We start from the raw sequence: 25,514 nt of genomic DNA, 5'->3' as shown, positions 1-25,514 counted from the left end.
TAGGCAGGAGGCCCTAGAGCGGATCCAGTGGGGGATGGGCAGGGAAACAGTTTCTTCCTCTGCGCCATCTAGGAGAGTTGGGAGGAAGGGGTGGAGAGAGGGAAGATTCCTTCCAGGGAGGCTCCCTGGCTGTGCGCCTGCTAGGAGGAAGGGGGTGGGGAATATGATGAATGCAGGCTTTCTCCAGGCCTCAGGCCTCCAGACCCAAGAGGGAGGAAAACGGATAAAGGGAAAAAGATGAGGGGGGGAGAGAAGGGAGGGAGGGAAGAGCCTGTATGCTTTGGGAGACAAGGAGAGGGTCTGAGCTGGCTCTAGAAGGCAAGGCTCCCCTCAAATCACTGAGTTAGAGAACAATACCTTGGCAGCTTTAACATCTCAAGTCAATTCTAAAGAATTCGGTCTTCCAGGCTAGCCCGGAGGAGTAAGCCAGGCCTCTGGGAAGTTTCCTGAAGCCTCCTTTCTCTCCAACTCTCTTATAGCCGGAGGAAATGCATTTTCTTTAAAAGTCCATGAGTGTCTTGTATTCAATTTGTGGCACTTACACTAACTGTGAGATAATGATGAAACACCTTTCTTCGTTCCCACTGCTTTGTAATCTCCTGAGGGCAGACATCCCTCACTTAGTATGTGCACAACTGAGGTCTCAAATCTGGCTGTGCATCAGAATTGCTTGGGGATGATTACTAACAATATTTTCACTCACTCCAGTAATTATGATTCCTTGGAGCTGAGTTTGGACTTAAAACCAAGCTTTAACAGCGTGCTAAGCGATCGTGACAAACAGGGTTTAGGTAACAACTCCAAAGGGCCTGGCACAACATAGTAAGTGCTAAGTGTTGCCAGCAGGGGCTGGAAATGTATTTGCAGGGTAAACAAATGTGGTGTAGGAAGTATGGATTGAACCACCATCATTGTGCTGTGCACCTAACACTTTGAAAGGAAATAGAGCAGCAGTGTTAGCAATACAAAAGATAAATATTTATTCAGAACAAAACTTTTAACAATCGATTTTACATTCTAAGCCACAAGGAAATAGCAAAATGTAAAGCAAAGTAAAACCAAAAATTAAAAGAAAAGCAGTGTATTGTTTTTTCAACTTTAACTTGATAACACTTAGTTAACACAATGCCCTCTTGCTTGACCTATTTTGCAAGTACATTTTAGAGTTAACAGCTCACTTTTAATTCTGGATTAAAGTCTCCTTCCTCCTGAGAGTTAGGAGGTTGCAGATGAGCTTCAGTTAGTTGTTGCTCTGGGGTTTCTAGTTATTGAGGCTAAGGTGTAATTGTAAACTGGTGGTGGGTTTTCTTACTCAGGAAAACCCCCACTTCTCACTGGTGGCAATGCATGGGGAAGGGGAAGGCCCCAAAGGAGCTGGAACCCTTTAAACTAGATATGACAGCCCAGGGAGCAATGCGCACACCCTGGATTACATTCCTATGTCCCTTCCCTATCTCTCTAGCATGCAGGAGCCCTTTAAACCTGTTTCCTCCACCAGATGATATCTTAGTATTCCTTTAGGCTCATTATCCTGAAGAGAGCAGGCTTTCTGGGCCCTCAAGTGTTGAGGAAAATGTTGTGAAGTGTGAGAGGTAGTGGAATGAGCACCGGGTTTGGGGTTAGGGAACTCTAGGCTAGTTCTGGCACCAGACAGCTATGTGATTTTGACCCAGTCATTTAATTGTTCTGGGTCTGTTTCATCTGTTGGAAGATGGGGATTGGCCTAAACCAATTTGTAGGTTCCTTTCCAGCAGGAAAATTCCAGATTTCATGATTCTATGAAAAATGGCATCTGAGTCACTAAAAGAGCTGTCACATAGTCCATTAATTTTTAAGCCTTAAGAGAGGCCCCTGGCCACCATTCAGAGCTTATTGACTCAGATTACATACACTTTCTAACAACACTGGTTTCACAAAATGTCAGATCACATAGATTAGAAGCAGCAAATTAAAAGGGGAAGGGAAGAGCTGCAATAGGTAGACACCCTGACAGAAGCACAGTCAACAATGTTCTCAATTCAACAAACACTGGAGTGCCTACGAGGTGCTGGGCCCCGTAACTAGCGCTGGGGCGTAAATATGAGCAAGGCAGCCCAAAGGGTGAAAATCTAGGGAGAACACAAGGAGTGGGGAGTAAAAGTTACAAAATCAAACCAAAAAAAAAAAGAAATTCCCCAAATACAAAAACAAAACCAAAATTTAAAAAAAAAAAGAGGGACATATGTGCACACTACAGTTCTGTGATGACAGAGTCATCAATTCAGAAAAGGCTGAAACGGAGTAAACTTGGTTTAAGAAGGCGGAGAGAGATGTCTTGTAGGTTTTAAAAAGGTCTCCTTCAAAAACGATAAAAAATGGTTTAAAAAAAAGTTTTGGCACTTAAGAGGGGTAAGCTGGCTGTGTGTTCACCCTGGCAGGCAGGCGGGTGTTCAGTGCCCGGCCACGCCGGTTAGCTGAGTTGACACGGAATTGTGGACGGCTTTGGGACACTGGGCAAAGGCGTGTCCTCGCTTGCCACAGAGGTTGCACACGATGCCCTTCCGGCAGTAAGGGCTCAGGTGCCCCTCCTCCCCGCACCTGAAGCACCTGTCCTGCGTGCAGCTGCCGCTCATGTGGGTCCGCGAACCACATTTAAAGCACGTCTTGGGCTGCCCCTTGTACCAGCTGTAGCCCCTCTCGGCCCCCAAGAAGAAGGCCCCCGGCAGGTGCCTGACCCCGCCCTCCCCCTGGCGCAGCTCGATCTCGCACTTGTACTCCCCGGTCCAGATCCCAAACCTGTCGGTCACTTTCACCGGCACGGCCAGCACGTCGCAGTGGCGCTTGAGCCAGGTCACGATGTCCTCCACGTCCACCGTCTCGTTCCGGAAGAGGATGAAGAGCGTCTTCAGGCTGGACTTGCTCCGCCCCAGCACCACAAAGTTCTCCCAGCAGTCCTCCTGCTCGCGCTTCTCCTCGTAGACGCGCAGGAACAGGGCCAGCTTCTCGGCGGAGCGGAAGCTCACGTCGAACTCGCGGCTGCCCGGGATCTGGATGACCGCGTAGATGTCGCCGGGGTCCATGCCGATGGAGCGCAGGATGAGCGCGCCCACCACGAAGTCCCGGGTCGGGCAGGCGCCCTCGTCTCCCTGGAAGCAGATGCGCACGAGGAAGCGGCCCTTGCCCGGGCCGCCCGCGGGGCCCGCCGCCGCCTGCTCGTCCTGCGGGGCCAGCTCGGCCACGTCCTCGGCCGTCCCGGGCCTGGCCGGGGCCGCCATGGCCGCCGGCTCGGCCTTCTTCCTCTTGCCCGCCTCGACTGCGCCCTTCTTCTTGCGGGGGTCCGCCGCCTCGGCCGCCGGTTCTCTCCGGCCGCCCTTCGGGTCCCCGCGCCCGGCCGGCGGGAAGTCGCCGAGGCCCGGAGCCGCGAGGCCCGCGGGGGCCCCGAGCCCGCCGCCCGCGCCCCCGCTGCCTTCCTCCTCCCGCCGCGGCGCGCGCGACTCGCGGAACTCGCCCTTCTTCTCGGCCAGATTCTTCACCACCTGGGCCCAGCCCATCTTCTCGCGGCCGCCCTCGGCCTCCTCGCCCCGGGCCGCGGGGCGCGCGGGGGGCAGCAGCTGCGGCCGCCCCCGCTTCCTCTCCTCTTCCGCGCCGCCGCCGGTGGCCATTTTACCTCCTTCCCAGCATCCTCCACTCGCTCCCGCAGCCAAAGGGCGCCCATCGCGCGCGCCCGCCCGCCCGGGGCTGTGGGGGTTTGGGGATTTTTTTTTTCCCCCCTGAAATTCGACGCTTCTCTCCCCCGCCTCCTCCCCCCAAAGGTATTTACACGCGGCGCCCGGAGCCCCCCGCTAGCCGGGCCGCGCTTCCGCCCGCGCGCGCTCCGACCCCACCTCCGCGGCGCCCGGGCGGGACGGGGCCTTGGAGCGCGTCCTTGTCCCTCGCGAGCGCTTGGCAGCCCCCGGCCTTGCTCTCGAGGATTTGCTGTTTCGCAAGCGGCCCTGGATGATTTCATTCGAGTAGTGTTACTAACGGTCCACGGGGCAAGGGCGGGGTAGCGTGCTGCAGGCTCTCTCCCGTTTTGCAGGCTCTCTCCCGTTTTGCAGGATCTCTCCCGTTTTGCTGTTGCTTCGTTTTACCTTTTCTAGTCAGAAAAACAGAAACAGAAACGGTGCCTAGCCCGGCCCCCTCCTGAAGCGTGCCCCCATGCACTTGCCCTGATGGTCCAGTGTTGGCTTGGGAACACTTTTCAGACACACGGAAAGTTGGAAGAATTTTACAATCAACTTTATACCATTGTCGTTTGAGTATTTCCGCCATCGCCCACATTGTGTATACTCCGACACGCTACCCATAGGCTTCACTCCTTATTTTCGGATAGATTTCCAAGTAAGCCATCTTACATTGTGTTTTTCAGAAGCTTGCCATCGCACTCCTGAGGTCGTTTATACTGAGCGATTAAGTGTCCAGTACTGTTCTAAGCACATTGCAAGCATTATCACATGAAATCTACCCAAACAATGCTGTAATTATACTCATTTTACGGGAGGCAGGGGCTTGAGACTGGTTGGGGGGAGGTGGGAGGAGTGGCAGGGTGAGGTTTAAATTACTTGGCTGAGGTAGCAAAGTTAATAGGTGGCACCAGATGTAGGTGGTTAATATTTCTTCAGTGCTTTGCTGTAGACTTTAAGGATCATGGATGATTTGCACCATACTCTCCAATAAATCTCTTTTTTAACATACAGATTTCCTGGCTAAAGTTAGTACAGGACAGCATTTCTATTCCTCATCTCACGCCACTGGCACTTTGGAAGTATTGGTAAAACTAGGGTAGCTGAGGGGATGGGTTTAACATTATTCCGTCGGCTTTGCTTAAGCACATGTGTATGTATTTGAGGGTGCTTCAGTGACTCCCCTACTTTAGGGCAAGAAAACGTGGATTATGGACTCAGGGAGACCCAAGTTTGACTTCACTGCTGCAAATCTCAGCCCTTCTACAAGGTGTCAATTGTTTGATGACCTCAATGTGAAACCATGTATGGCAGTTAGCAGAGTGTAAAGATATAGCAAGTTTGGATATATGTCCTGGACAATATTAAATCCTATACAAAATGATACTCATTTGTGTGGGATTTCTTTACCAGTAAAATCAGAATGTTATAGGGGGAGCAGCAGTGACAAATGAGGCTGGATTGGAGTGACTTTTGTAATATTGGCTGAGTTCTCCAGAAAGCTTCCTCTTAGAGGTCTTGCTTTCTCCTTGGGGCTCTGCTCCCTTCCACCACTTCTATTCTTACGGAGTCTGCATTTTTGGCATGTCCCAGTGTTTCATCAGCCCAAACCTCTTTACTCATTCTTTCATATATTTCTGGGAGTAGCACTTCACCTTTTGATGGAGCATCCTGAGTAGGTACCATCTGGAATCACAAGACATGTTGTGGGGGGTACTTATAGGTGCAGCCTCTCAATTTGGGGTGAGAGAATAATCCGTGCATTAAGTTTGTTAAGCATCATAGCCGAGGAGAGGAATTGGACACTCCTCCATGTACGGAAATGAGGTGTGACATTTCAAATAATTCTACCTTCCAATACAGATTATTCTATTAGATATTTTGGAACACTTGAATTGAATGCTCAAAAGAAATGCAGTGCAATTCAAATCATTTTTTTTTAAAGTTTTATTTTATTTTTTTTAGAGGCTTATTTATTTACCTTTTTTTAATACATTTTTTACATCATTTTTCGTTTTTGCACAACATAGCATTTTCATCTTGGTTATATTCCCCATATAATTCCCACCCCCCCTTATTTTGACTCTGATTCCCCCTCCCCTAGCCCCCTCAAATCATATTCTTAGGATTTTTAAGAGGGGAAAAATTTGGGAGCTCTGGTCTAGGGCTCTGTAGTACCATTTATTCCCTACTGAAGTTAAGGTAATTTCAAATGACTTGCTCCCTCCAAATTATTTTTTATTTTTTAAAAGTTTTATTTATTTATGTATAAAAGAGCTGGGGTACAGGCCAGAGGTGTGGGGGTGAGAGAATTCACCAGAGACAGAGTGGGGAACAGAACAGGCAGATTGACTGAAGTACACTGCTGCGGGGAGCAGGAGGTGAGTCAGGAGAGGTCTGCTGTGCCATGTGGGTTCTCCCTGGCTAGCTGGGAGATCGAATTTGTGCTGCAGAGGCTGTGGATAACTTCATAGGTTGCATCTTAACCCCTTGCACCACCAAGAAGGCCCTAATTTTTAAACTGCAGTACACTTTAAAATCTTTGCTCTACCTTGGGCTTCTGTAGGTCCACAAGGGGTTAAATCTCAGCACTACCAAGCTATCACCAGCCACTGCAGCACAAGTTCAATGCAGGGCCAGGTTGCTAACCCATATTGCACAGCAGACCTCTCCTGTTCTACCTGCTGCTCCCCTCAGCAGTGTATTTCTTTCTTTCTTTTTTTTTTTTTAAGATTTATTTATATAAGAGCCGGGGTACAGGCCAGATGCGCAGGAGGGTAAGAGGACTCACCAGAGACAGAGCAGGGAACAGAACAGGCAGACTGCTGAAATACACTGCTGAGGAGAGCAGCAGGCCAGACAGGAGAGGTCTGCTCGCCATGTGGGTTGCTCCAAGACTGGCGGGGATGGAAGGGGCACTGCAGAGGCTGTGGACAACTTCACAGTGCTGTGCTCAACCACCTGCGCCACCAGAGAGGCCCCCTCAGCAGTGTAATTCAATTAACCTGCCTTTTCTGCTCCCCACTGTCTCTAGTGAATCCTCTTGACCCCCACATCTCTGGGCTTACCCCAGCTCTTGTATGCATTAATAAATAAAATACATCTTAAAAAAAAATCTTTGCTCTATCTCACAAATCTGGGGTGTGGAGAACTGGAGAGGGGCAAGTGTGGGAGCTAGTACTGTAGTCCAGCTGTGAGAGGAAAGAGGGGTATGTGTAAGTATGGGTGGTGGTAGTTAAGGGTCCAAGATATATTTTGAAGGTATTGCTGTCAGAGCTGGATGTGGGTTGAGAGATGAATTATGAGTCAAGGATGCTTCCAGGAAGAGAGCTGCCATTCTGAGTTGGGGTGAAATATTTCTGGGGAAAGATTGTATGGTAGAGTTGGAGGCATTTGGTTGGGAGAAGTTGGAGACGTGAGTCTGGGAGGCATCTGGATAGAGATGGCATCGGAAGTCATGAAACTAGAGCACCAATAGAATGAGAGCAGGTAGAGAATAAGAGAAGACTGCATCTAGGAGGAAGGGACTCCAATAACTGGGAGAAGAGGAGGAACCAGCAAAGGAGACTGAAAAGGAGATAGGAAGCAACTCAAGAGTGGTTTCCTGTACCTCTAGTTTAGAAGATGTTTCACGGAGGAGTAATCCACTGTGGAAATGGATCAAGGAAATGGAGGCTTCAGAAGTAACTCTGGGGTTTAACAAAATGGAGGCCACTGTGGCATCAACAAAGACAATTTTATTGGAGAGTGAAGCCTGGGTGATTAGGCAGTGAGGAATGGGGTAGGATTCAGAGCACCATTGTAGGAGTCAGTCTTAGGTAGTTGATAGAGTCACAGGAGGGATATAGGTATGCGGGTAAATGAGGTGATGCAAACTTGTGAGTTTACTCTCCCAACGATGATTTTCTCAGTGAAACAGGAGGCAAAGTCATTAGCAATGAGTGACCAGGGAGAATGAAGTGATGGTAGGTTAACAGAATGGAAAAATATGACATAATTCTCTATGATTATGGGCAGGACAAGATCAAGGGTTTTTAAAAAAATTATATATATATTTTACATCATTCTTCATTTTTATACAATGCATGCTTTCTCCACTCAGTTGTAGTCCCCGATAAATTCCCACCGCCAACTCACCCGGGTACCATAACCATAGTCCCTTGTGCTCTTCCCACCCCGGTTTTGAAGATCAAGGGTATTCGAATCCAAGTTGAATAGCAAGTGGGAGAGTTACATTTTCTTTAGCGAGATTCGACCCTCTAGGCACTCCGTAGTTCGCGTCCGTTTCCTTGGAGACCGAGACCGGAAAGAAAGCGTCCAGTTTCTGGGAAGTTCGAGTGGCCTAGGGGACCGCGCGATTCATGCTGAGATAAGGAAATCGGAGAAGCCAAATAAATAGGCATCCCAAGAGACCAGGGCCTCACGGACTCACGACTCGTCTTCCCTTTTCTCCAATGGCGCTGGTCGTGCAGAAGTAGGTGAAAAATAGCATGGGGTAGGGGTGGGGCGGGCGGGCGATGGTGCGCATGCGTGCTTGCCCCCCCTCCGCTTGGTCCCTGCGGCGAGGTCTTCCCGCGGTCTTTGGCCCCGCCCACCACGGCCTTATATAGCTAGCTCCGCCCCCTTCATGCTCCAGCTGCAGGTCTGTCCTCGTCCCTGGTAAACTGCGGTTTGGGTTGGAGACCCCACGTCTGTTTTTCACCATTGCTGCTTGTGGTCCCAATGGGGTTGGGGATTATGGACCTTCTTTTCCTCCCCGACTCTTTACAGGCCGAGTCACTATAGCATTCGCGCCTCAAACCACAAGTTCCACAAGGATCTGGTGAGTCAGAAGGGGATGGGGGCTCATCACTTTTGTCCTCCTGTGTCACACCCCCACGCTTGGGACTGCCCTGGCTGATAAGAGCGTGGAGACCTGAAGTCCAGACCCAGCTGTGGGACACAGGACATGTTTCTGAACCCCAGTTTGCTCATAGCTTTATCAGAATACAAACGTATGTTAGACTGCTTTCTTACTTGTCTTTCTTTGCTGCTCTCATTCCCTATGGGTTCTTTTACATGCTTTCTTTTTCTCTCAGTTCTTAACATCTCAGAGCCTGTATGTGTTTAGTTAATTCTGAGTGGCTGATAAAGTGACAACTAACATTTATGGGGTACTTATCACATATTTTGCAATTCCTGTGTTGGAATTCTTGCACCAACCCATGGAGTAGGTTTTATTATTGGATCCAGTTTACAGATCAGAAAATTGAGGCTCAGAGAGGTATCTGTGACTTGCTCACGGTCACTGATGTCTGTTAGGGGTGAAGCTGATGCCTGCAAAATTTGAACCCATCAGTTGTGTGACTGATTGTATTATGTCTGTTAGGCCTATGTTCCATGGCAGCGGTCCAACCAGAAAACCAAGCCATCTGCTCTTCCTCCAGTCCAGCAAGCCAACGGCCACAAGAAAGGCAAAATGAAGTCTTTCACTAGCATTCAACCAGGTGGGCAGAGGCATGTCGGGGACTGGTGGTGGGGTTGGGGTCAGGACAAATTACCCATTTATTTGAGGGTAGGCTAACCCCTAAAACAACTCCCAGATTTCAAGTATTAATACACATTAATAAAAAGAAAAGAGGGAGTTGAATTGTATCTTTAAAAGAACTTTTCCTGCTCTAGTGTCTTATTTTGTGTGTGGTCCTGAGCCCAAGAGAGAGATAATGGTTAAATTGAGACTATATTTTTCAAAACCATCATTTTCCCCTAGAAATGATGGTTTATTTCTCATTTCTGTCAGAGTACATTCGTGGATCTGCAAAGAGTAGGTAATCTTTTCCACGTGATCATTCAGGGATCCAGGCTTCTTCAACCTGTAGCTCATTTTGTAAGATCTTGAAGTCCTCTGCTTAATAGTTGTGTACCCAGCTGGCAGAGAAGGAAAGGAGAGAACAAGAATATAGATGATTTTGTATTTAGTTTTGGGGGTGCCCAGACTTGTAGCCACACATATCATTCCCACTCATACTCCAGTGGCCATGACTCAGACACATGACCTGAACACAATGGAAGATGAGAAATGTATTCCAGCTTTGTGTCCAGGAGGAAAATAAATCAGGGTTTGATGAATTCAGAATAATCTCTGCCACATCATCCTCATGCTTTCCAGGGGGTTCTGAGGCCTCAGCCCAGACATAGGTTCAAATCTTGGCTCTGCCATTTACTCACTTGGGGAGGTCATTGATCTCTCTGATCTTTAGTTTTCTCAATTGTAAAACGAGTACACTAATATCTCATAGGGCTGTAAGAATTAAATGAGATCTATGATGTAAAGCCTCATTAGTCAACACTATCAGACTCAGTGTTCCTAAATAACAAATATTTTGTACTATTACTTAGTGTCCTAAATTAGCTTCATAGATTATATAACTTACCTATTTTTTTGATTACAAAAAAAGAAAAAAAACAACAAAAACCAAAATAATACCCTAATTGTAAAGGAATAATAAGAGGAAAATTGTTTGTCACTAAATAATATATATTTCTGTATGCAAATGCTTAGGTTGGGCTCCACTAGAAGACACATGAAAGTCATCAGAACATAGTTGTAGAATCACAGTGAATATAATGGTTGCAAATGTAGACTGAAGTGTTGGGTTACCGGGACTCGAGGGGTTTTCCCACTGCAGCCATGCTTTCCAAAATGGTTCCCCTGTCTTGGTAAAGTTCTAAACAAAGCAAAGTATATGATTCCCTTGATTGTAGCTGCTTCACTGGAAGATTCAGCATTTCAGTAAAGCCCTGCAAAATAGTTTTTGGTTTATTTATTTTTAAAGATTTATTATTACTGGCCTCCCCGGTGGTGCAGCAGGTTGAGTACCGCCCTATGATGCTGTCCGCAACCTCTGCAACGCTGGTTCGATTCCTGGCCGGCCAGGGAGAAACCCACATGGCGCAGCAGACCACTTCTGCCTTGCCTGCTGTTCCCCTCAGAACAGTCCTTCTGCCTGTTCTGCTTCCTGCTCTGTCTCTGGTGAATTCTCTCACCCTCCTGTGCCTCTGACAGTACCCCAGTTCTTGTATAAATAAATAAATCTTTAAAAAAAGATTTATTATTATTTATTTATGCATACAAGAACTGGGGTGTATGCCAGAGGTGGGGGGTGAGAGTGTTCACCAGAGAACAGAGTGGGTAGCAGAATAGGCGGATTGACTGAAACACACTGTTGAGGGGAGCAGCAGGTAAGACAGGAGAGGTCTGCTGTGCCATGTGGGTCAGCTCCCTGGTCAGGGATGGAACTCATGCTGCAGTGGCTCATAGCTTGATAGTGCCAGGGAGGCCCTAGTTTTTGGTTTATATGTAAAGCATAGTCACGTTCTAGGGTTTGGTCATTATAAATAGGGCTTTCACCTATATTGCTAACTAATAGGACTTGGGAAAGTTATTCAGGACATAGGACAAGTCTATGTTCTATGGGACTGTCCAGTCCTGGGGGATATCTAGCATCCCTGTCCTCATCCCACCCACAGATACAAGTAGTGTCCCCATCCCCCATATTTGTGAAATTCTTCGCCACAAGTGGTGCTGGAGGCCCTGGATATTCATAGGAAACAACAAACCTGATTTAAGTCTCAAAGAGTATACAAAACTAACTCAAAGTGTAAATGTAAAACAAAAAGTATGGGTAAAATGTGAAAATGTGAAACTTTTAGAAGAATAAATATAGGCGAGAAAACTCTTTGGGACTCATGGCCAAGTGAAGCTTCTTAGACTTCACACTGACATTCAATCCAGAAAAGAGAAAGGAAAAAAGTGAATAAGTTGGACTCCTTTCTTTCTGTGAAAGACCCCATTAGGAGAGTGAAAAGACAACTATAGATTTGGAGAAAATATTGCAACGAGACTGCTATGTACAACACATAGCGAATGCTCAAAACTCAGTAGTCAAACAAACAATTCAGTCAGAACATGGGCAAAAGACACAAAGACTTTTCACTGAAGAGGATTTACATATGGTAAATAAGCACATGAAAAGATGCTCACCATCATTATCCATTAGGGGTGTGCAAATTAAACTACAGTGATATGTCACTGCACATGTGTGAGAATGATGGAAAATAAAAAATAGCAGTAACGCCAAATGGCACAAAGAGGAGAAACTGATCATGCATACTTTGTTGGTGGAGATGTACAATGGTGCAGCTCCTCTGGAAGTTTCTTTTTTTTTTTTTTTAAAGATTTATTTATTTATGCATACAAGAACGGGGGTACAGGCCAGAGGTGCCAGAGGTGAGAGGACTCACCAGAGACAGAGTGGGGAATAGAACAGGCAGATCGAACTGAAATACACTACTGAGGGGAGCAGCGGGCGAGACAGGAGAGGTCTGCTGCACCATATGGGTTGCTCCCTGGATGGGGATTGAACTTGTGCTGCAGTGGCTGCGAATAGTGTCATAGGTTGCGTCTTAACCCCTTGCGCCACCAGGGAGGCCCTCCTCTGGAAGTTTCTAATGAAACTAACACACAGTTGCCAAATGACCCAACAATTGCATTCTTGGGCATTTATTCCAGGAAGATGAAAACTTAGGGTCACATAAAAACCAGTGCCTGAATGTTCATAGCAGCCTTATTCATAATGCCCTGAGACTAGAAGTGATCCAGATGTCCTTTAATGGGTGAATGGTACACCCTTACCATGGGATACTATTCAGCAATGAAAAGGAAAGAGTTATGCATATACTCACTATCTGGGATGGATCTCTAGAGAATTATGGTGATTGAAAAAACCCAATTGCACAAGTTACAAACTGTGTGATTCCATTTATATAATATTCTGGGAATGACAAGGATAGAACTGGAGAACAGATTAGTGATTGCCAGTGGTTAGAAATGGGGAGGAGGATTGGAAGAGAGGCTGGAGGAGGGAGATAGGGTGGCTGTAAAAGTCAACGAAAGAGATCCTTGTGGTCACCGAAATGCTGTTTCTTGTCTCTCTTAATGTCCACATGCCCTTCTTGGCAATGCACAATGCCGCCTTTGGGAGAAAATGGGTTAAGGGTACAGAGAATTTCTCTGTATTATTTCTGAAAACTGCATGTGAACCTGAATTTCTCTCAAAATAAAAAGCTTAGGGCCTCCCCGGTGGCGCAGTGGTTGAGCGCTGGGTTGCGAAGCTGCCCGTGGTCTCTGTGGCGCTGGTTCGATCTCCGGGTGCTCCCTGGCCACCAGAGGAGGGTCCCACATGGCGCGCAGGCCTCTCCTGCCGCCCGCTGCTCCCCTCAGCAGTGTACCTCGGTCCTTCTGCCTGCTCTGCTCCCCGCTCTGGCTCTGGTGAATTCTCTCACCCTCCCGCGCTTCTGACTGTACCCAGTGCATGTATAAACAAACAAACAAACAAACAAATAAATAAAACATGCCTCTATTAAAAAAATTAAAAAAAAATTACTAGACATGAGAAAAATAATATTTAAAAAAAATAAAAAGCTTAATTAAAAGAGGAGATAGAGCAGGAGTACTACCACTAAGAAAATAAGTACTCATTATTAAAGCTACAAATCTTCCTAAGTGAGTTCAGTTTACAAATCTTATAATTTTTGTAAACACTTGTAGGGGCATTTTGGAACTTGGTTAATTAAATTCCCTTAGACTTTTTTTTTTTTTTTTTAAGATTTATTTATTTTTATACAAGAGCTGGGGTATAGACCAGAGGCGCGGGAGGGTGAGAGGATTCACTAGAGACAGAGTGGGGAGCAGAACAGGCAGACAGACCGAAAGCACTGCTGAGGGGAGCAGCGGGCGTGACAGGAGAGATCTGCCCTGCCATATTGTAATCTCCCTGGCCGGCCGGGAATTGAACCCGCACTGCAGCAGCAGCAGACAGCTTCACAGCGCTGTGCTCAAACCACTGTGCCAATGGGAAGTCCCCCCCTCTAGACTTTTTAAACCACATTTCAGTTTTTAATATATTCAATTTCATTTATTTTTTTAAAAAAAGATTTATTTTATTTATGCATACAAGAGTTGAGGTGTAGGCCAGAGCTGTGGGGGGTGAGAGGACTCACCAGAGACAGAGTGGGGAACAGAACAGGCAGAACAGGCTGCTGAGGGGAGCAGCGGGTGAGACAGGAGAGGTCTGCTACGCCATGTGTGTTAGCTCCCTGGCTGGCTGGGAATGGAACTCATGCTGCTGTGGCTGGCCATAGCTTGATAGTGCTGAGACTTAACCCCTGTGCCACCAAAAAGGCCCCCAATTTCATTTTCAAATAATTGTCTGATTAACAAAATCTATTGAATATTTAAATGATTTTTGTACATCTAATGAATAAACTTCTAAATATAGGTTAATCTTATATTCCTTAAAAGCTTTGGTAATTTGGGCCTCCCTGGTGGTTAAGACACAACCTATGAAGCTATCTGCAGCCACTACAGCACGAGTTCAATCCCAGCCGGCCAGGGAGCAACCTATATGGTGCAGCAGACCTCTCCTGACTTGCCCGCTGCTCCCCTCAGCTGTGTACTTTGGTCAGTCTGCCTGTTCTGTTCCCCACTCTGTCTCTGGTGAATCCTCTCACCCCCCTCACCTTCTGGCCTGTGCCCCAGCTCTTGTATGCATAAATAAATAAATCTTACAAAAAAAAGTTTCAGTAATTTATACACAAATTTAATAAGAGTGCCTTATATGTTTCAACTTAAATCTACATAAAAATCTCATTTACACATTGAAAGCTAAAACTACACATTAAGGGCCTCCCCAGTGGTGCAGCAGTTGAGCACTGGGCTGTGAAGCTGCCTGCAGCCTTTGCAGCACCGGTTCGATCCCCGGCCACTGGCGAGGGTCCCACATGGCGCGCAGACCTCTCCTGCCACCCACTGCTCCCCTCAGCAGTGTGTTTCGGTCCTTCTGCCTGCTCTGCTCCCTGCTCTGGCTCTGGTGAATTCTCGCACCCTCTTGCACTTCTGACTGTACCCAGTGCTTGTATAAATAAATAAATAAATCTTTAAAAAAAAAAACAAAAGAAACCCTACACATTAATCTACAAATTCTCTTAAACAATTTAATTAAATACCAGATAGATACAGGTTATTCATAAATTGAACATAGAATTATGTTAATTTACTTCTTCACCTCAACACTTATTATGAAAATTTCCCAGGGTCAAGGATGTAAATCTACTAAAGACATAATATATTTTTCTGAAATAAACTGGGTTGCTGTGTGTGGTTAGGGGCTTGTAGTTGCAGTCTTTTGGGTGATTTGTCTTAGGAAGGCTGAGAAGATGCAAGTGCGCTAAGGACACACTGTTCAAATACCTTATTCTGATAGAATTATCTCCAGGGGCCTCCCTGGTGGCGCAGGGGGTTAAGCACAGCGCTATGAAGCTGTCCACAGCCTCTGCAGCACGAGTTGGTATCCCTGGCCTGCCAGGGAGCTACCCACATGGCGCAGCAGACCTCTCCTGACTCCCCTGCTGCTCCCCTCAGCAGTGGACTTCAATCAATCCACCTGTTCTGCTCTCCACTCTGTCTCTGGTGGGTCCTCTTGCCCCGCTGTACCTCTGGCCTGTGCCCCAGTTCTTGTATGCATAAATAAATCTTTAAAAAAAAGAATTATTTCCATATTGTCCAATTCTGGCAGGACCACAGCTTTTATGAGGGACAGAGCGGTCATGTGATCTGCCCATGGTTATCCAGCTAGTAGAAGGCAGAGCCTAGGTTCAGACCCAGGCTGTCTGGCTCATAGTTCTTGCTCTTGAGCCCTATCCCATCTACCCTTGCCACTGATCAGGTGCGGGGAGAGCAGGGATCTGAACTCAGGCCTGCCACACTCTGGTCTTGCTGTTCCACATTGCACCAGCCACTGGCAAGACAAGAAACGTGGATATTCCTGCTCTGGATGAGTTGATACTGGGGGTGCCTGGCTCTGCTCCCCTTTTCCTTGCCTCTTCTCATCCCCACAGCCCTTGCTTTCCCCAGGGCTTCTCTGTCCCTCCTATTGGCCCAGAGTGAGGCCCAGGAGCTTGGTGATGATGGTTGTGTTTCAACCTCTGCTCGGTGTGACACATGAGTAGCCATGAGTGGTTGGCATTGGGGCCTGTGTCATCTTGTGGATGGTGTGTCCCCTGGGACCTGACTCCAGGCCTACCACTGCTCTCACTCTCTCCCTGCTCTTCCCTGTGCTCTAGGGTTGCATTCCAAGCCCAGCTTGTTGAGGCCGAACCAAAAGAGGAATTCACGAGATAAGGTGGACCCTACGGAGATGCAGGCCAGAATCCGGCTGATGAGAGTATGAGAAGCTGCTTCCCACAGGCCCTGGACCCAGGAGTACAGCAAACATACACAGAGCTCTCCAGGGGTGCCTGACTTCTTCGTTTCCTCCTGCCTCCTGGCAGCAGTCCTGTGGGCACACTTATCCCTGTTTTACAGATGGGGATACTGAGGTGCAGGGAGATAAATGATTTGTACCTGTTCATACAGCCAGAAAGTGGTCGGTGCCAGGGTTCAGAACTAGTTAAGCAAAGTGTTTGCTGTTGCATTTAAGACTAAGAAAAATGATCAGAATCACTTTTTATTTTACTGCATTAGAAACAGTCTAGTGGCTTGTTCATTTTAAAATTTCCAGTAAATTAACCTTTCATGGAATGCAGTGCATCTTGAAGCAAGGCTTATTAGAAGCTTACTATTAGTTTTTCATACCAGTTGGTACAATTTTAGAAAATTAATTTTCTCACCATCCATTGTTTTCATGGTTCCTGTTATTGTGTGAAAGTTTCAGAGTATTTGAAATGATTAAAGAAGAGAGGTCTTTAACATCCGTAGCAGAAAGTAAAATAATAAACATTTCTATGTAAGTATTACATAGAAATATGGAATAATTCTGGACTTCTCAAGGAAGTTTTTTTTTTTTTAAGATTTATTTATTTATGCATACAAGAACTGGGGCATAGGCCAGAGGTGAGGGAAATGAGAGGATTTACCAGAGACAGAGTGGGAAGCAGAACAGGCAGACTGACTGAAACACACTGCTGAGGGGAGCAGTAGGCGAGTCAGGAGAGGTCTGATTCTCCATGTGGGTTGCTCTCTGGCCAGCCCAGGATAAAACTCATGCTGCAGAGGCTGCGGATAGCTTCATAGGTTGCGTCTTAACCCCTTGCACCACCAGGGAGGCCCTCAAGGAAGTTTTTAATAGCACAGTGAACAATGACTACTATATAAAGAAACAGGGGAAAATGTATTTGCTTTGAAACCATTTTTCTCCTTTAACCTTTAATTTTGCACAAATGGTTTAGAGATAGTCCAGTGTGCTTCATGGAGAAACTCATATTTCTGATGTTATTTTTATCCTGACTTTAGAAGGGTTTATGTATTTTTGTTCAGTATAAAACATGGACTTTGGGTGATTTGGTTCTAAAACCTATACTCCTAACCATTTCCTATAGCATCTCTTGTCATCATTCATTCATTGAATAGTTACTGAATACCTACTATGTGCCAAGGTGTTTTCTAAGTGTGGGTTTTCAGTGATGTGGCCTCTGACTCAGGGACCTCACATTCTACTGGGAGAGAGACAGTAAGCAAGACAAATAAATATATGTGTGGCAATGCTAAGAGCTATGAAGATGTATAAGGGTAAGATTGGGGACTATTGGGCACAGAGGAGGGAGTGGCTGTGACTTTTAGATAGGGTGATCAGAGAAGGCCACTAAGGGGCTGATAATCTGAAGGAGGTGGAGATCTGCAAGTGCATAGGTCCTGAGGTCTGTGTGACGGGGGTAAGTGAAGAGGGAGAAAGATGGCCAGTGTGGGGGGCATAGGGGGTAAACCTGTATATGGTGCTGTAGTCTGATTAGGCTTTGTGTTTATATGCTGAGTAGGACAGGAAGACCCTGGAGGAGTCTGAAGAGAACAGGGATGTGATCTGACTTAGGTTTTTGCCAGAATCTTTGGGCTGCCACTGCTGTGTGAATGGACTTTGGGGACGAGGTGGAAACAAGAAGTGAGTGGAAATTACTTAGTTGGTGTGTTTTGGAGTTGGAATAGGATCCTGATTCTTCCCCTCACTCTCAGGACACTGATTTGCTCCATCTGCAAGTCTTGAGAAAGTACATTCTATGTGCCAGGTACCATGCTGGGTGTTGGGGACACAGCTTTGAACCTGGCACCCAGAGTTTGTGCTGCATGGAACTAACACTTTAGTGGGAAGACATGTAATAAGTGAATTTTTAAAAACCCCAAAGAATACTCATCTGTTTGTTCAGCCCATAGCTCCGGAGCCCCAGGCACTGTGCCGTGTGCTGGAGGTGCAGCTGTGACCCATCCTGGCTGCATGTGGACATGGTAGTGGGGGAGACAGACAAGAAAATAGTGACTTTATGGGGGAAAGTTATCTGTTTCGCTTCTTACAGCAGCTCTCGGAAGCAGGTGTGAGTTTCCTGACCTTTAGAATGAGTATAGTCAGGCCCTGCTGGTTGACTAACTTGCCAGGTTCCCACAGGTGGTAAGTGCCAGAGGTGGGATTTGAAACAAGGTGTGATGAGGCCTAAAATCCAAGTCTTAATCATTACGAGATTCAGTCACACCTTGCAGTTTTCAGCCCACCTGGTTCCTTGTCTTAGTATAGTAGAAAGACAGACATTAGTCAGAAGTCGGCCTTTCCCCCAGTTCCTGTGCCATCACTTTTTGGCTGTGTGACTTTGGGCAAGTCACTTAACCTCTGAGCTTTCACTTATGAATAAAATAAAGTTAGTAAACCTAGGCTCTGAGAGGATGAACTAATAATCTGTGTCCTGAGCCAGGAGGCATGGTGCCTGACACATAGTAGTCCCTCAACAATTGTTATTGTAGATTTTATGTACCTTCTGTGGTGACCTTAGGCAAATCACTTAACCCCCCAGCCCCTTAATGTTTTACAGGGGTGTTGTATGAAATGAGAGAGAACAGCTCAGCTGCCTGAGAGAAATGGTGGTGGTTATCATTCACTCTGCCTCTCCTGCAGACATGGCCTGTCACCTCTGCTACCTTATCTACCTGGGGCTTTTCATTCACTTTTTAAAAAATATTTATTTATTTAATACAAGAACCGGGGTACAGGCCAGATGTGCGGGAGGGTGAGAGGATTCACCAGAGACAGAGCGGGGAACAGAACAGGCAGACTGAGGAAATACACTGCTGAGGGGAGCAGCTGGGGAGACAGGAGAGGTCTGCCGCACCATGTGGGACCCTTGCTGCCGGCCCGGATCGAACCTGCGCTGCAGAGGCTGCAGACATCTTCACAGTGCAGCGCTCAACCACCTGCTCCACCAGGGGAGGCCCCCTGGGGCTTTTCTATTACTACTTCTACTATTATATTTCATTGATTCTGAAAAGCCATTGATAATAAGGCTCACCTTTATTTTATTTGTCCACTAATAAAATATTTGTCAATTAGGTTGGGACAAGCTGCCAATTTTAAGACATGTCCCCACTTCAGAGATGTAAAATAGGGGGAATCGGGCTTTCCAGAAGGAGTGAAGTCGTCGGAGGTGCTCTGACCCGCACACAATGGGGAGCCACCGCCCCGCTTGGGCCGCATTTACCAGTGGCGGCCACGAGGGGCAGGTGTGCGGCGGGAGGACAGTGGTCCCCTAGCTCCGGGAGGCTGCGGGTGGGGCCCCAGCCTTGCCCTTCTCTGCCCGCAGGCGATGATCAGGAACCGGCGAAACGCACTCCAGGAGCTCTGCCACCACGAGAGCTTCCTCACCAAGCACAATCAGCACCTGGTGAAGACCATCCAGGACATGGAGGACAGCGTGGCCCAGACAGTGCGGACAAAGCTGCAGCAGCAGGAGACCCTCTCGGTGAGTCCCCACCCAGGCCCCGCAGCCCCGCCTCTGCCCTGGGCGCTGCCCGCCGGCGGGTCTCCGCCCTCCTTAGTGCTGGGGCGCCCTCTCCTGCCTTCTCTCCGCCTGTCCCGGCCCCCTGCACTTAGAGCCATGTGAGGCACTGCCACTACGTGGCTCGATGGGGAATATTATCTCTTTTACTCTTTACAGCAGCTCTCCAAAGCAGGTATGAGCTACCTGACTGCTGGAATGTGTACAGTGGGCCCTGGCAGGCTGGCTAGCTTGTCCAGGTTCCCATAGGTGTAAGTGCCAGAACTGGGGTTTGAATCAAGATGTGGTGAGACCTAAAATCCAAGTCTTGATCTGGACATGGTTTCCCCACACTCAGCGGCTCTCTCCACGTGGAAGATACAGCTCCTCCACCCTTTGCCCCATCCTCCTGGGCTTCAGAATCAGACTGGGATTGGGGGAGGCTTACCCCATAGCCAGCACTTACCAGCTGGGACACTTTGAGTTCACCTCTGAGCTCTGTAAGATGGGGCAGCCACCCCAAACGGGTTGAACTTGTTCAAGGTAGGTGGGCAAGAGAAAGTAACCATGCCCCCCTCCCTAGCATATACTTAATGCTGTGATACTGTTGCTTTTATATATTCATTATAATCCTTATAGCAACCATTGGGATGGACATTGTTATTCTAATTTTTTTAAAAAGATTTATTTATTTATGCATACAAGAACTAGGGTACAGGCCAGAGGTGCTGGGGATGAGATGATTCACTAGAGACAGAGTGGGGAACAGAACAGGCGGATTGACTGAAGTACACTGCTGAGGGGAGCAGTGGGCAAGTCAGGAGAGGTCTGCTGTGCCATGTGGGTCAGCTCCCTGGCTGGGGATTGAACTCATGCCACAGTGGCTGGCAATAGCTTGATAGTGTTGAGACATTAACCCCTGTGCCACCAGGGAGGCCTGCCAGTTGTATTTTTTTTTTTTTTAAGATTTATTCATTTATGCATACAAGAGCTGGGGTATAGGCCAGATGTGTATGTGTGGGGGGGGCGGTGAGAGGATTCACCAGAGACAGAGTGGGGAACAGAATAGGCAGACTGATAGAAATACACTGCTGAGGGGAGCAGCGGGTGAGACAGGAGGGGTCTGCACCATGTGGGTAGCTCCCTGACGGGCCAGGGATTGAACTCGTGCTGCAGTAGCTGCAGATTGCTTCATAGGTTGTACCACCAGGGATGCCCGCCGCTAGTTGTATTTTTTTTTTATTTTTTTTTTCGCTAGTTGTATTTTTAAGGAAAGATAATTATGACTGCAGTGTGCAGGATAAATCAGTAGACGACCAGTTAGGCATAACTATTGTAATATTTCAGGCAGAGATGAGAACTTGAAGAAGATTGGCAGTGGAGATGGAGAGAAGGGTGTGGCTATGAGGTTGGTAGGGGGGTCAAGTCCATACACCTTGGTGCCATTTTGGATGAAATGGGGAGTAGGGACTGATGCCCCATGTGAGGTAGGGCCATGGGCTGATGTGGGTGGTATAACAGGGAACGTTTGCAGGAGGGTGGGGCAGTAGGTGACTATTTCCAGCCTCTGCTCAGGGTGCCAGGCTGGGACCAGCACCAGGTTTGGGGACTCCTCTGAGAAGTGCCGAATGGCTGCTGCAGGCTGCAGGTCCCCGAAAGATTATGCTTTGGTGGCTGCAGCAGAGGCTGGAGGTGACTGACCACACGGCTCCCACAGAACGTCATCGACATCTTGAAGTACTCAAACAAGAAGAAGCTGCAGCAGTTGAAGTGTGAGCTTCAGGAATGGGAAGAGAAGGAGGCATCCAAAGTGAACCGTAAGCACCGGGAGGTGAATGCCACAGTCCTCCCCTGTCCCTGTGGGGAGGCCAGCTGCTGGACAGTCACTTGAACCTACTTTCCAGAAACTCCCCTCATCTCCCTTGGTGTAGGCTGTTGGAATTGTTAAGATGCAGAGCTTATCTGTGGAGTGCTTAGCACTTCCAGGCCCTGTGTGTCATTGTAGCCACCTGTGAGATGGGGACTCAGCTCCCTTTTTATAGATGAGGAAACTGAGGCCAAGGGAGGTGAAATGGGCAGCTGAAGGTTATGCAGCTGGGAGCCAGAATCCTACCTCATCCTGCCTTGATTTTTTGCCGTGGTCCCTCTGGGAGTCATTGCTGGGTCAGGACCCTGGTCTCCTTTCATCCCATCAAGCCTGTGGTTTCTTTTCACTGGGCAGTCTGGGAGTCTTCCAGATGGGGGCGGGGGGTGTTGTGTCAGGCACCTCACATGTTGAGGATCCCCTCCATGGAGGGTGACAGGATAGGCTTTGTCTAGACTGTTCTGTGGTAGTAACTTCTGGAACCAGTGTCACCTCACTCCCTGGATTCCTTGCCTTGGGAACATGTGCATGAGGAGACTGAGGCCCAGAGAGGCACAGTCTTCATGAGGGTCACAGAGCAAGTTGATGGCAGAACTGGGACTGGTTGAGGGGTCTTCACCAATACTTTTTCCCTCCCCAGCATTGCCTCTTCTGTGGGGAGAAGACTCCTTAGGCGCTTTAACTTTTACCACCTCTTAGCTTTGTGTGAGCGCCTTGGCCCGGGCCCCAATCCACTGGCCAAGGAGACTTCTTTGGAGGGGTCTGTGAGGGTGAACCCACCTCCTGTCCCTCCTGACCTCCCCAGAACTGGAGCAGCAGTTGAAGCACCTGACAGCCAAGATCCAGAAGACCCAGGAGGAAGTGAACTTCTTGAGCACTTATATGGACCATGAGTATCCTGTCAAGTCGGTCCAGATTGCTACCCTCATGCGCCAGCTGCAGCAGATGAAGGACAGCCAGCAGGTAGGTGGGCCCTGGCCCTGCCCGCTGGACCCCGCAGAGGCAGGGCTGAAGGCCAACACCCTCCTGCCGCCCCCAGGATGAGCTGGAAGAAATTAACGAGATGCGCAGAAAGGTCCTGGCGAACTTGTCCAAACAGATACGGGAGAAGCAGGAAAAGCTTCTGATGTCTCTGGTGGTGGTGAGTAACCCACTGCTGTGGGGCACCCAGGTGTGCCCCGACCCTGCTTTCTCCCCTCCATCCTCTGCCTCCAGGGCCCCTGCTGCCCCACCAGTCTCTGTCATGCCTGGCTGCCCAGGAAGAGGCACCCGGGGCCAGACCCCTTCTCCCTCCACAGAAAACCCAGTCTCCCCATGAGAAGGCGCTTCTGCAGAAGACCCGCGACACTCAGCAGTTGCGGAGATACTTGGAAAAGTTCAGAGAGGTGAGTGGGCGAGGAAGGTGGGAGTGGGCAGGGTCCCAGGATTTGGGGGTGTCAGACTGGTGTTCAGGGGACCTCCAGCTCTGGGGTGAGCCCTCCTCCTTGCCAGTGCTGTCATTGCTCGTCATTCATCTCAGAGGGGATGAGCGCTGCCGTAGGCCCTGCCTCCTGAGCCTGCGCCAGTCGTGGGCCTGTAGCGATCCCACGGGCGTCACCCACCAACCATCGTTTCACTGCCTTCAGCGACCTCTTAATTCTTGGCATTGACCGCTCACTACAGCGTGGACGCCCCTCACTCACCTCCCTCCACGTTCATTTTCATTAGCTCACGCCTTCGTGAGTCATTACCGTCTCCACCACCCCCATGAACTCTGAGCATCAGGCTCTGCCATCCCTTTGCAACCTGTGTCCGTTCTCCATGATCCCCTCACTTTGTCTGGCACGGTCAGATGTCACTAGCCTGAGCCTGCCTTGTCCCGCACCTGGGGCCCCTGCCGGGCGATCCTGGTGACCATGCCCAGCCATGTCCTTAGCTGTCTTTCTTCCTCTTTCATTTTGCCCTTTTCTCCCTGGGGCTGGGGGACCTTTGCTTCTCACTCTCCCCTGCTGGGCCTCTTCCATCAGTCTATTGGCCAGTTTGAAGCGGAAATACCCTTATTAAGGAAGGAGGTGAAACAGCTCCACATCCAGATCCTGGATCCCCGAGAGATCTTATTTGCGGACGTTCTGCTTCGGAGACCCAAGTAGGTGATCGTTCACACACTGGCCGTGGTCTGGACTGTTCTCAGGGCGCAGCTGAGTGCGGCGGGCGGAGCCCTGTGCAGGGAGGCAGGGTGCCCAGCCTGCGGCCCAGCTCTGCCTCTGACCTCGTGACCGCTCTGACCTTTCCCTTCTCTGGCCTTCGCGCCCCGTCTGCCAGCGGGCTGGGTTAGGGAACCTTTGTGGACCCTTCCGGTTCCCAGATTGCATATTTCAGTCTCATAGGGACACCCCTAGGCTCCTGGTATGTTCAGGAAGGCTGAGTTAAGCGGGGGTGGTTGAATGGCCTGGAAGACGCCCTGCAAGGAGAGGATGCCTTCTGTCTAGCATGCTTCTCCGCAAAGCCAGAACTTCCTTCCTGCCCGCTCCAGCTCTTTGCCTTCCCTCCTTTGGGTCTGGAGGATACTGGGTATCCTGGCTTGGGGATACCTCTAGGCCAGGCCTCTCCATGGGGGCACAATACAACCCTGGCACTATGACCCTCGTCGTGGCCTGTCCGAGCCCAGTCCTCATCCCTGTGTACCTCAGACCTCTGCAGGGGACATGAGTCCCGCCAACCCCACCCTGCCTCCATTTCTTACCTGTGTGGGTGCGAGCACGTGCACACACACACCGTTGCACATGAGTTCACGATTGTGTTTGGGGATGGGGCCCCTCGGCTAAGTAACTGTGTTCTCAGACAAGCCTCCTCTGAGCGCATGTCCCCGACCTGCAACTCGGGGACCCCCACTTGGCCCCTCTCACCTCTCTTTGCTCTTTCCTACCAGGTGCACCCCCGACATGGACGTCATCCTCAACATCCCCGTGGAAGAGGTGCTGCCCTTCTAGGGGCGGGGCCACGGCCTCCCCTCCCTCCCAGCCCTGTGCGCCTGGACCCTGGGCTTCACATCTCCATTCAGGCCCTGGCCCGCCGTCCCTCCTCGTACCTCCCTTTCCTCCCTCTCTTTCCTTCCTTCCCCCTCCTTTTGTCCCTTCCTCCCTCCTTTCCGCTTGGTACTGCTGCTTGGGCCAGGTCGGGATTCCCAGTCAAACCTGCCTTTCCTTTTTACCAGTAAAGCTGGGTTTGCTTTTGTGCTTTGCCAGTGCCTGGGGGTTCTCTACCTTGTAGCAGGTGTAGTGGGAATGGACATTGTCTTAAGCTGAGGGGTGCGCAACAGTACTGACCCCATCTGGGGCTCGAACCGCTAGAGCAGGGCTGGGGTGACCCCCTGCCTGAATCCCCATGGCTCGGTGGCTGTGGCCACTCCCTTCCTGGTACAGTTTGCCTCCCAGTTTGGCCCAGGCCTGTCAAGGCCAGTGCCAGGGTGGAGGGAACACGCTTGTGTCTGATACACCCAGGAACTTGCTGGGCCTTCATCACTGGGGCCGCCTCTTGTCTAGTGCCACCGCCTGTCCACTGCCTCTGCCCCAGCTGCATATGGACACGAGCAGAAGCCTGAGCCCGGGCACGGTTGGGCATAGTTTCCCTCCATGGTGGGCCAAGATGAGCCACCAGGACTCAGCAAGGACTTCCAGCAAGGACTTGTCTCTCCAGACACTGGTGGTGCTGGTGGCAGGTGTGTTTCCGTGCTCAGACCCTTCAGAGCCTGCCTCACCTGGGAGAACGCCCCACCCAAGGCCAAGCCCCTTCCCACACCCAGGGACCTCTTGGTGTTCAAATACCAAAGACCCAGCCCTCCCAGCCTCATTTGGGACAACTCTGAAGGGCTTTCTGCCTGCAGATGCTGCACCACCTCCACCTCCTACCACCACCAGGGTTGGTCAGTAGAACTATCTTGGGCCCACCTTGCAGCTTGACTTCTGGAAGTTCGGCAGACTTCTCCCTTCCCCAGTGGTCGATTCCATGGGCACTCACTAATACCCCGGCACCCCCTATTCCAGCTTAGAGTTGGCTTCCCTGGGGCCCCCAACTGCTGCAACTCCCAAGAGCCTCTGCCACTCACACAGCCACTCTGTTTGATAGGAGACTTGGTCACAAGT

The 25,514-nt window shown here is 49.3% G+C and overlaps 2 protein-coding genes across 2 annotated transcripts; one reads left to right on the top strand and one right to left on the bottom strand.

Moving 5' to 3' along the window:
* Nucleotides 1-959: 959 nt before the first annotated feature.
* ZCCHC3 (zinc finger CCHC-type containing 3) lies at nucleotides 960-3,746 on the bottom strand. Its single transcript, XM_037521234.2, has one exon. It carries the CDS (start codon nucleotides 3,639-3,641, stop codon nucleotides 2,430-2,432), a length of 1,212 nt encoding a protein of 403 aa, XP_037377131.1. The 5' UTR covers nucleotides 3,642-3,746; the 3' UTR covers nucleotides 960-2,429.
* A 4,186-nt stretch (nucleotides 3,747-7,932) lies between these two features.
* On the top strand, nucleotides 7,933-24,976 carry CUNH20orf96 (chromosome unknown C20orf96 homolog). The gene is made up of 11 exons (XM_037497462.2): nucleotides 7,933-8,175; nucleotides 8,472-8,523; nucleotides 9,070-9,187; nucleotides 15,864-15,964; nucleotides 19,356-19,514; nucleotides 21,247-21,346; nucleotides 22,199-22,356; nucleotides 22,433-22,534; nucleotides 22,692-22,778; nucleotides 23,400-23,518; nucleotides 24,302-24,976. Exons 1-11 carry the CDS (start codon nucleotides 8,156-8,158, stop codon nucleotides 24,360-24,362), a joined length of 1,077 nt encoding a protein of 358 aa, XP_037353359.1. The 5' UTR covers nucleotides 7,933-8,155; the 3' UTR covers nucleotides 24,363-24,976.
* Nucleotides 24,977-25,514: the final 538 nt, after the last annotated feature.

This window comes from Talpa occidentalis, unplaced genomic scaffold (genome assembly GCF_014898055.3).
Source record: "Talpa occidentalis isolate TD23 unplaced genomic scaffold, MPIMG_talOcc4v2.1 talOcc4.10, whole genome shotgun sequence".
In the NCBI taxonomy this organism is placed as follows: domain Eukaryota; kingdom Metazoa; phylum Chordata; class Mammalia; order Eulipotyphla; family Talpidae; genus Talpa; species Talpa occidentalis.
This window is presented reverse-complemented; position numbering and strand designations above follow the sequence as displayed.

What these genes read in the sequence shown, in the direction of transcription:
- ZCCHC3 (XM_037521234.2), bottom strand. Translation starts at nt 3,641, where the DNA reads ATGGCCACCGGCGGCGGCGCGGAAGAGGAGAGGAAGCGGGGGCGGCCG.
- CUNH20orf96 (XM_037497462.2), top strand. Translation starts at nt 8,156, where the DNA reads ATGGCGCTGGTCGTGCAGAA. An exon ending in ACAAGTTCCACAAGGATCTG is followed by an intron (nt 8,524 to 9,069) that starts GTGAGTCAGAAG and finishes TATGTCTGTTAG; the next exon opens with GCCTATGTTCCATGGCAGCG. An exon ending in TTTCACTAGCATTCAACCAG is followed by an intron (nt 9,188 to 15,863) that starts GTGGGCAGAGGC and finishes CCTGTGCTCTAG; the next exon opens with GGTTGCATTCCAAGCCCAGC.